Here is an 11,410-nt window from a genome sequence, read left to right as displayed (position 1 = left end):
TCTTTGTGGTCAGTAGTCATGAAGTTGAGGAGACAACAAAAGGAGACCAATAAAGAGTGTTGGGGTGAAAATATGTGGTCTTACTGATGTCATAAATGTGCCACTACCTAGCTCCAACTGCTGTAGGGAAGCCCCGCTGCCGCCTTCTTCTCGGCAACGGTTCTTGTGCTTCACCACCTCAAAGGTCTTCTCCATCTCCCTGTCCTTGAAACCCAAGCATTGGATATATTAATTAAACAAACAATAATATGTTTCTACAATCTGTATGTACTGTACTGTATGTGTGCCCACTTATGCATGTATATAAATCAAGTGATGTCTATTTATTTGTTTAAATAAACAAATAAATCATATCCTGGCCAGAAAACCCAATTAATCTCCATCGTTCATTGAAGTTGATGGGTCATTTATAACAGCACCTTTCGCTATTGCCATTCATTTCAATGACTATTTCACTGGTAAAGTGGAAATGACAACATTGAACAGTGAACCATTATAATTTTGCATAAAATATCTAATAATAAAAGAGAAGGATTGCTGTTTTGTATTTGGTCAAGTTAGTGTGGGAGAGATGGAAAAACTATTGTTAACCATCAATAATGATGAGCCACCAGGTATAGACAACTTTGATGGGAAACTATAGAGAATGGTAACAGACTGTATTGCCACCCCTATTTGCTATGTCTTTAACCAAAGCCTAAAGGAGTGTGTGTCCACAGGCATGGAAGGAAGCTAAATCATTTCCACTACCTAAAAATAGTAACGCACCCTTTGTTGCCTCTAACAGCTGACCAATCAGTTTGCTGCCTGTTCTTACTAAACTAATGGAGAGAATTGTGTTTGACCAAATACAATGCTATTTTTCAGAGAACAAGTTAACTACTGACTTTCAGCATGCATATAGAGAAGGGAACTCAACTTGTGTTTGTAAAATTAATTATGTGAGAAATGGCAGTGAAATAAATGATAATGAACTTCACAGGGTGGTGAAAGTGCACGTGATGAGCTTGATGCTTCTTTCCAATAAATACGGAAGGTCTTATTCTGGTGACATGATGACCGATGCTTGACCGCCGTTTGACAAATAAAATAGTCTCACTCTCATTATAATCTCATCATGCAGACCAGGGGTTCTTAAACGTATTCAGCCTGGGACCCAAATGAGAAATGGTGTGTTTTCCTGGGACCCAAGCTTAGGAAAATATGTTTTAGGCATAAGGGCAATGAAATGTACCGATATGTATGTATAGTAATATAGACAAAAACAAATAACAATGAAATGAAATTTCCATATAAATATCTATTAATGTTTATTTCCCCCCATTAAAAACATTCTTACATATCTGTCTAGGTTGGAACTCTTGCTGTTAAAATACAGTAATCATTTTCATTCTGAACTGGAATAAACAGATTGATCACATCACACAGATGAATAACAGAACACACACAGGCTTTTTGATAGTGCAACCCTAAGTAACAGTACAGATGAAAAATGATCATCTTACTGTATAAATTATTGTTGAAAGTCTAGGTTGGAACTGTTGCTGTTAAAATACAATACATATTTCTATTCTGAACTGGAATAAACTGATTAATCACATTGCACAGATAAAGACCAGAAAACACACACACGCAGTCCTAATGAGAGCATGTCTATTCTGGGCTCTGTTTTAGACAGTACAACACTGAGGTCATGCTCAGCCTTGAAACTGTTTCTGTACTTGTTTTTTAAGTATGTCAGATTTGAGAACCCTGACTCGCATAGCTATGTGGCGCCAAATCGGACCAGAACATCTACTGCTTTCTCAGTCAGGCAGGAGACCACTTCCTGCTGTAGATGAGCAACCCAGAACTGTGTGAGTGTGTTTGGCTCAAAAAGCATCTTGCTTCAATCAGTTTGTTCCGGTTAAGAATAACAATCAACAGCAATAGTTCCAACCTAGACTAGTTTTCAACAATAATTTATACAGTAAGATGTACCGTAGGCCTGATCATTTTTCATTTTCATCTGTACTGTTACTAGGGTTGCACTATCAGTAGCTAGCTTACTTTGGCGAAAGTTAGCCATTAGCTGTGTACAAGGCCGGGGGATTGTTTGAAAGAGAAACTCACATCTACTACTATGACAGGTAGCTAGTACTTATTTCTGCTTATCATCACCTGTTATAAAATTACAACAATACCTTGCTAGCTGACTTACTTTTCCACTGTCGAAGCAGTTTCCTGAATCATTTTGCCCTGTTCTGAAATAACTCCGTGGGTTTACCATCATGCTGTGGATGTTTGGTCAGGACGTGTCGTTTTATTAATTTGTTCGTTATGAGAGACTCATTACTAAGCACTTCCACACACAAAACACATTGTGGGCGCTCCTCGTTATAACTTTGTATGAAAAAGAGAGAAATTAATAGCTGTATATGCGTTTCATGACAATTGAGCTCAGTCACAACTTGTGGCCATTTGATGACAACGGTGAGTGATGGCGAGTGGGAATGGCAAACATTGCATCATCTGCTGCTGAACGACAGGGCTGCATCCTGTGTGTCGCGGACTGATCTTCAAGAAAGGCTGATGTAGACTAGCCTACCCATACCCACACAGCCTACTCGCACTGTAGCTGCGAGCTGTTGGCTAGTGGACGTGCCAAGACCAGAGTAGGCACATTTGCTATTACATTTTTTGAGACAACTATCGGTACAGTTGAAAATGTGATGGAAACACATTGAACTTTAGATTTTTATTTTGTGTACAGTACGTCATCACGCACGGATTTTTTATCCGCAACAAGTCATTTGTTGATTGTTTATTAAGTGTGAGTAAAATGTAATACAGATTGTTGGCTACATATGGGTTATTGTAGGGGATTTCTACGCTTGCAATTTTAGAGGCATTATCTGTGTCCGAGAAACAGAACCTTAATGAGCAAGTACCCCAGACACCAGTCGTGGGGTCAATATCAAGTGCAATTGAATGCTTGACATGGTGTTTACAAGGTAATTTAAGTGAACTCATGTACATGTAGTCTGATCCTTCTCATTGAGGCTGGTGGGAGGACGAGCTCATTGTAATGGCTGGAATGGAATTAATGGTACGGAGTCACACGTGGTTTCATGTTTGATACCTTTTCATTTACTCCATTCCAGACATTACAGTAGCTCCTCCCACCAGCATCCACTGGTGGTCTGTATCTCCCCCAACTTCACTCGTTGACTTCCTGTTTACCACTCAAACGCACCCATTGGGGGAATTAAGTTAATTAAGCATTTGCATCTGATATCAACTTTGACACAGCCAGAGATTTACTTATCGTTAGCATCTGTAGCAGTCTTTGGCTAGGTACAGTTGTGGCTAGATAGAGCACAGCTTTCCAACCTTAACCTCCTTCTCCTAACCTGCTACGTTAAGTAACTTACCGATTCAGGTAACAAATCACAGCTGGTGAGATGAACCCTCAAAAACAAATTAAATTACTTAAGATAGTTAAAGACCTCAAAACACCACTTTAGATACAACTATCTAAAGTAGTGTGCACTTTCAGCTTTTAAACTGCAATTACATTTAAGGCTCAACCCCCGATGGTGCTCTGAAAGATAATTTATCAGTGTGCATTATTGTGCCTACTGAAACATAATACTTACCTGTTACTAATTCTAATGCAGAACAGTTTCTCAGTGTGGCCTTTTACGTGAACATCTAGCCTACCCGTGAAATAAACAGTCAGGCCACTTTTAAGTTAAGAACTCAGACAAGACACCCATCACAAAGATCACTGTTTATTTTGTGTTAAACTAGTCTTCGATTAACAGTTCTCAGTAGAAATGTTCACTACTTCCACCCACAACGTTTAGGCAGGGGTCCACAGGATGCTTTGTGTGCTACAGTGCCCTCCACAACTCTGGCCATCCATTTGCAAATTTTAAGTTCCATTACATTTCAAATGACTTCAACAGAAATATGTGAACACAACTCCAACAATTCTTAGTTCTAACCCTCTGTTCAACCTAAGGAAATGCAAACATGGTTATTCTAATCTAAACCACCTGACCTTTTTATTTTACCGCATCGGTTCATGAGAGGAGACAGTGGTCAGGTGGTTTGGAGCCCAAGCGGAAAGATAGCAGGCACTGACTGAAGCTTTCCAGGACCAGGGTTACATGTCATAGATCTGCTCTAAAGATTTCAATAAGTACAGAAACAATACCTCATATTTGGAGAAGGTGCTTTGAGGGCAACTAACTCTATGGGGAAGATGGAGAAAGAGAGTTGAGTTCCATTCTGCAGAATAGGGTAAACTTGAATGTCTTGCACTGAAGCAATTCAATGAATATAGGCGAACGCAAACATATGTACTCAAATGGACAGCAGTATGACAGGCCATACTTACTGTGGTCAATTACAGGCATTGGGTACAGAAGGGTCATTTTTGGGACGCTGTAGCTTGTAACTCTTTGCACCTGTAACAACGTCAGTCTATTTTTCATGTCCCACCTCTACACAATGATGTAAGTTCATGAACACTGGTGGAAACAAAGCCCTCAAAGTAAAACAAAGGACCAAATCCCCAGAATCCTGTAAAAAGTCAAAACATCTACCAAAGGAATGACTTCAGATTAGAAAGGAGCTTTAATAACGGTTTGCCAATGTTAATAATCAAATTTTAAAAGAGATGGGGCGCAAGTCAAACAGTGGATATGAAGGACAGTTAGTCAGTATAATCTTCTGACAAACTACAACTCAGCACTACATTCTTGAAGAGGAAAGGAGGTTGGTTTCTCTTTAAGTTGCGAGATCCAGGAGGCTGGCAACATACCATGAGACAACGAGCAAGTTTCTCTCTAGAGAACGAAGCAGTTTCCCTCTCTCGCTCTTTACAGTAAGGCCACTTTTAAATAGTCATTCTAAATGAGGACCATAACTTCTCTCCTGTGTCCACAGATCTTTGCAGGAGTCCCATTCTTGAGGAAAACAAAATCTTCAAGTTTCTAAGTGAAAGAGCCTGGTGGTCTTCTCGTCTGCAGGCCTGGTGTTTGCCCCACTCACCACCAAGAGCCAAAGCCCGCTCAACATGGTCACCACAGCTATGTGACTGAGGTAGTCTCCCCTCAAGTGCCCAAACCATAACTCAAACACACCAACCAACCATGTGCAGTTTGGGTTATAACGATCTCGCAAAAAAATAGATCTATTCGCAACAACAGTTCGTAAATTCATCCCGCACTATTTTTTTCGTCTTCTTCGATCCTCTGTGGCTTTATAATCAAAGCAAGTTGAAGTCCAGAGAGAAGTTGTACCACACAACTGCTGCTCTGAAAACAATCCACAAAAGACAACCGTACGTTGTCGTTTGCTGTTGTTGATGCTGCAGTGTCGTTCATATGGGTGTATCATATAGATTTTATATTTTTTTGTTTCAGTTAATCACTTGCCACAGCACTTTTGGATGTAGTCCTTCAGTTTTGCCAACCAGGTGCTTTGTGTATGTACTGTATATAATGCATGTAGATTAGTTTATATGTTCACTGTGTGAGGTGTATGAGAGTGTGTTTGTATGTATAATGTATGTATTGTACTGTGGTGTGAGGGAGAGAAGGTCCAGTGTGGTGGTGGCAGCAGCGCCAGCATTCGTTGTCAGGACTGCGCTGTAGTTAGATACACACAGCTGTAGTTCAGCTCCCTCTGGCGGCTGGGCAAGACCACGCTGGATGGGCGGGGGAGGGGAGGGGGGGTTGGGGTGTGCTACTTGTCCCCCAAGATGGCGTACTGGTTACCGAGCTCCAACTGCTGCAGGGAGGCCCCACTGCCGCCTTCCTCTCGGCCACGGTTCTTGTGCTTCACCACCTCAAAGGTCTTCTCCATCTCCCTGTCTCTGAAACCCGAGCATTGGATATATTAATTAAACAAACTAAGACATTTCTACACTGTGTGTGCCCACCTATGCATGTGTGTAAGATGAGTGATATTTAGAGGTGCACTGACCTGCGTGTCTCAACATGCTTGGAGCCGGCCCCGAGTGAGGGGAACTGTGTGTCGCTGAAGATCTCAGGGGGCCCCTGATTGGGGCCACGCTTGGTGGTGGTCAGTCGGGCCCCTGGGGGGCGGTACACCCCAGAAGGCTTTGACTCAGGCACCTCTTCCACCTCTGTAGAGACAAAGAGCAGAGAAGAGAACCAGTCAGTGAAAACGGGGGCAAGGCTCATTAGTAGTCTACATGAATTGCCAAAACTACAGTGTCTGTATGGGAGTAACACTTTAATACTACAATTAAGGGTGTGGAATTAATACACAGCGCGGAGTGAGGTATACCCACCAACAGAGGCAGCGGCAGGTGGCGGGGCACCAGACTTGTTCCAAGGCCCAGACATTTTGTCTCCACTGACCAGGATGATCTCTCCATCTTCACCGACCTCCTCCTCATACTCCTCTTCCTCCTTCTCATCACTGCCACAACCACCAGAGAAAACAGTCAACAAAAACATGCAACTAGTACAAAAGTTTAACATGTCATTAGGGTAGTGCCTACTTTTCAGCCCACTGAATGAATGCAACCCCCCTAAAAATGTTCAGCCTTACCTTATCTGGAGAGCCTGCAGTCTGAGTCCGCTGTAGTCCACCTCCTTCGCCTCAAACTCCTTCCACTCCTCATCCTCCTGCAGACAGAGCAACGCTCATCAGTTACACAACCCACTGACTGATGGTTTAGCAATCCAAATTCAATCTTGAGTGCCAGAGTGCGCCCTGGGCATTCATACATTCAGAGCGTGGTCAGATTGTTTGTAAATTCACAACGTGTCACTCCAGAGCGTACACTGGACACTCTGGCTGAGGAGTAGGTTTGAGCAGTGTTCAGACCTCACAACGGCAGTCAAGCACCCAAGCTAAATGGTTAACGTTGGCTAGCTACTTCCAGACACAAATGAGAACACCTCACAGACTATTTTACTTGCCCTTGCAGAGCTGGTTAGGCTGTTTTCACGTTATTCAGAGCATTGGTGACTAACTCCTGCTGCTGGCAACAATTGAATTACGCTTTTTTGCTGACACTGGCCATATTCAACAGGTGTTGTGCGTTCTTAAATTCATCAGTTATTATGCACTCTGGCACACTCAGACAAGAGTGCTCTGAAATTGGAGTAGATGGCCAGAGTTAATTTGCCAAAGCACCCCAAGGACTCATACATTTGTGTCATATCAATCTCAATTGATCATGCAAACTTGGCCATGAAAAGGAACGCTTGTAAAGGGGACAAATAAAATAGAAACTTGGATCTTGATACAGGCCACGCCCTAACTTGGCATAGTCTCAAAACGTTATTACAACATCCCTGGAACGTGTCAACCTCAGAACCATGTTACCTGCATAAAATGCTAGCTACTAGTAACGTTATCGCCAGTAGGTTCTACTCTTTCTGTGCTTTTGTCTGCACAAAGAAAGGTTCTAAGTTTAACAGCTGTAGTCCAGTCCCCATTTCCCAGGCCCAACCATCTGAACCCTCAGACGAATATTGCAGGCCTAAGCATCTAGCGAATGAGGCCAAATAGCTAGTACGTAAACGTTACTCGTCTTCCAATTTGACAGATGTCAAAATCAATTAGCAAGCTAGTTATATTTACATTCGTCATGACGCATGTTACTACAAGGCTGGCTACATTTTCCAATAATATTGTAATTATTCACGAGCCATGTTGCTGGCTAGCTAACTAATGTTACGCCAGTCATATAATCCAATGTGTGCCAGTTTTCACCTGTCGAAAACATGCTAGCCACACTAACGTTTGCCAGTTAGCGATCTTTGATCAATCGAGAAAGCCGACACTGGCGCGGCCTAAAGTCATCGAGAAATGTCTGCCCGCCGTCTGGAATACATCGTGAGTTTGCAGTCTAGCTAAGTTAGCGAACTCAATTATTGGATTGCTCTTTTAAGTAGCTAACCAACTGGCTAGTTAGCTAACTAAAACGTAGATATTTCTCTACATAAATCATGTGTGAGGCCGGTGTAATAACTAGCCAGCCATTGTGTATTACCAAACAGTCATGGCATGAGTCATCATCGTTATCAGGCAAACTAGCTAGCAAACATATTGACTTAGCTAGTAGTAGCAAGTAGCTTGCTGGCTAACTAGTATTAGCGCGGCGCTAGCTAACATTACCTTCTCCGGCTGCGCATCTTGATTTTCGTTTTTCGTGCCCGACTTCTCCTTTTCCTTCTTGTTCTTTTTCAAGACAATTGGTGTGAGCCCAGCTGGAGCTTCTTTTCCCTTGCCTCCCTTTTCTTTCTTCTTCTTTTTATCCCTCTTGGCAAAGAAATCATCCAGGCTCTTCTCCGGAGCAGCACCACAAGTCTCTACATCCGCCATCTTCTTTCAGAAACAAACGCTATGCAAGGACAATCGTAAATTTCACAACGTCTCTATAACTCAGTTGAATGGGAGGGATTAAATTGTTATTCGACCAGAGCAATCAAACAATTTCCCTCCTAGCGTGAAAAAGAAAATGTAGCTACTGTCTGACCGCCTGTCTTTCAATGTGCCACATTACCAATCTTTGGGGGCTGCGCTCGCTCACTGCTATTTGACAGGCAAACCGGATGTACAGCCAATACATACTTTCCAGGATGCCCCGGATGAACATGAGCAGAAACATAATGGACATGCTGAAGAACCAATTAACTGCAAATAAAAACAACTTTAACCAATGAAATTGCATGTCTTTTTTATCGCCCTATCACAGTAGCATGGTAGTAATCTGATACCACACCATGAGGTCTACTGTTAGTAGTGTGGTCCTCACTGATCAATTGATTGTATTGATCATTGACCAGTTGATCATGGAACCAGAGAGCAGCACTTAAACAAATCTTTATTTTATTAATGCGTTTACTTGTTTTCTCAAAGCCAACATTCCAAGTCTTTACAGTAGAAGTATTGTGGGAGCCTGGATGCGACCTTCGATGAAAACATACTTATTCCTGCTCTCCATTCAATGATAATCTTCGCTTTATATATTGTGTGCTTTCTACAGGCGTGATGCCACCGTGTGAAACTATGGGCTTAGCATGGGACTGGGCTGTCCATAGAGCAGCATTCCTCTATTAGGCCTACTATGACTATTGGGCAGGACAATGACCCAACACACGTCCTGGCCCACCAATATATTTTGTGTAAAGGGCCTACATGGTCCCATCCTAGGGTAGTTGAAACCTCTTACATAATAGTCAAACAATGACAACAAATTACATTGAATATTAGCTTATTTATTAGGAGTAAGCGGTAGGTCATCAATGCACCCCAGGTAGTGAAGCTCTCTAGTTAAGCATTAGCAAAGTGTAGGCTTTATCCAATGACAGTGAGGCCATGTATAGAATGGCCACTAGCCAGATCCAGCAGAGATGAACAGAGAACATTCTAGTCAATGGTTTAGCTGGACTCAGCAAGGCACTGACACATTGCTTTGTCCCAGAGGTTTAATGTACATCTGTCTGCAGCAAGTGGTAATGATTCTTCTCTCATTTTTTAGTTAATGGACAATTAAAATTAAGATAGCCTTGTGTAGCGTAGAAGGTTGATCATATAAAATACCAATTGGCAGTGGCACAATTTCTCAGGAGTACTATGCAGCTACTATGCAGTTACTATGCAACTAAAACAGTCTTCATGGATGAGTGGAAGAAGTAAAATAGATGAATAGTCAGTAAGACACAGAGAATGTTCAAAGCTTTTCTCTTTTATTGCTCTACAGTAAAAATGACAGTGTATGTTACGATACAAAAAATACATGACGCTGGACACAAGATACTGCCCCTCCTCTCCATTCTACATTTAGCAAAATACCCATTCTCTGGTATGGCACCTCATGCCCGTTGCAGCAACACCGAGTATACAAAACATTATGAACTCCTGCTCTTTCCATAACATAGACTGGCCAGGTGTATCCAGGTGAAAGCTATGATCCCTTACTGATGTCACTTGTTAAATCCACTTCAATCAGTGTAGATGAAGGGGAAGAGACAGGTTAAATTATGATTTTTAAGCCTTGAGACAACTGAGACATGGATGGGGTATGTGTGTCACTCAGAGGGTGAATGGGCAGTACAAAAATGTAAGTGCCTTTGAACAGGGTTTGGTAGTAGGGGCCAGGCGCACCAGTTTGTATCAAGAACTGCAACACTGCTGGGTTTTTCCACACTCAACAGTTTCCTGTGTGTATCAAGAATGGTCCACCAACCAGACGACATCCAGCCAACTTGACACAACTGTGGGAAGCATTGGAGTCAACATTGGCCAGCATCCCTGTGGAACGCTCTCGACACCTTGTAGAGTCCATGCCCTGACGTATTGAGTGTCTTCTGAGGGCAAAGGGGGGAGGGGTGCACCTTAATATTAGGAAGGTGTTCCTAATGTTTGGTATACTCAGTGCACATCGAGTAGATTGATAACATATTCAACAAAACGATAATTCAACAAAATTTTCAAACACAGGGTAGTATGATTTAACAGATCAGCGTTTCACACAATGTGACAAGCAGAGGCGGTAGCAAAAGGCAGCATTTAGCAACTACAAACATGTGACAAAGCAAAAGTAAAGCATGATACACAAATCGATTTGATAATGAAACAAAATATGTATGTTTGATTCAACTCTGCCACTGTATGTGCTCACAGTAAATATTCAGGATAAAATATTATCTCAGTATTTTCATTGGTCATGATTTCTACGGCATTTTTTATTTTTACATCCAGAAATTAAATCAAATATCATTCAGTATCTGTACATTACAGTAATAAACACAATTTACTCTCATGGACAAATACTGTACTTATGGAGGGAGATTATGATATGTTTGGTCTCAAAATATTTAGGGTTAGAGAGGGCTAACGTTAAACAAACATCATTGACTGCCAAAACCAGAACCCACTCCATAACACAAATCCATACAGACAAACAGACAGAGATACACACACACACACACAAACAAACAAACAAAAACACACACACACACACACCTTGACAAAGGGAGTTAAGACATGTACGTGGTCCCTCAACAGAGAGGCTGGTGACACGCGAGGGGGAAAGTCCATTTGGTCTATTCAGATACAACCCTATACCCTTTGGGCACTCTCTACTAAAACCTGGCCTCACAAACCTTGCCCTAAACCTCCGTATCCCCTCAAGTACGTAGGTACAGAATTCAAGTTCAACAGGCTTTTCAGTAAGTATTTTGGGTTTGATTTTTAAGAAAATGAAACATAACGTTCTTACATAATGTATTTTCTCTAAAGCAGAATTCAAGTGGCCATGTCCACAATGCTCTCACCATCAAGCCACTGTAACAAAACGCAAATCACACATACTCCGTAGATTATAAAGACATAAAAACCATTATCACAATTAAACTTTTGTAGAAAATGTACA

The 11,410-nt window shown here is 41.8% G+C and overlaps 1 protein-coding gene across 1 annotated transcript; it reads right to left on the bottom strand.

Moving 5' to 3' along the window:
• Positions 1-3,757: 3,757 nt before the first annotated feature.
• On the bottom strand, positions 3,758-8,579 carry LOC120051124 (protein CDV3 homolog). The gene is made up of 5 exons (XM_038997799.1): positions 8,149-8,579; positions 6,571-6,647; positions 6,308-6,438; positions 5,977-6,139; positions 3,758-5,866 (listed from the first exon to the last, which is right to left on the bottom strand). The coding sequence occupies exons 1-5, from the start codon at positions 8,353-8,355 to the stop codon at positions 5,737-5,739; spliced, it is 708 nt and encodes a 235-aa protein (XP_038853727.1). The 5' UTR covers positions 8,356-8,579; the 3' UTR covers positions 3,758-5,736.
• Between the last annotated feature and the right edge of the window lie 2,831 nt (positions 8,580-11,410).

Source organism: Salvelinus namaycush, chromosome 7 (assembly GCF_016432855.1).
Source record: "Salvelinus namaycush isolate Seneca chromosome 7, SaNama_1.0, whole genome shotgun sequence".
In the NCBI taxonomy this organism is placed as follows: domain Eukaryota; kingdom Metazoa; phylum Chordata; class Actinopteri; order Salmoniformes; family Salmonidae; genus Salvelinus; species Salvelinus namaycush.
The sequence above is the reverse complement of the archived record's forward strand: the minus strand, read 5'-3'. Positions and strand labels throughout refer to the sequence as shown.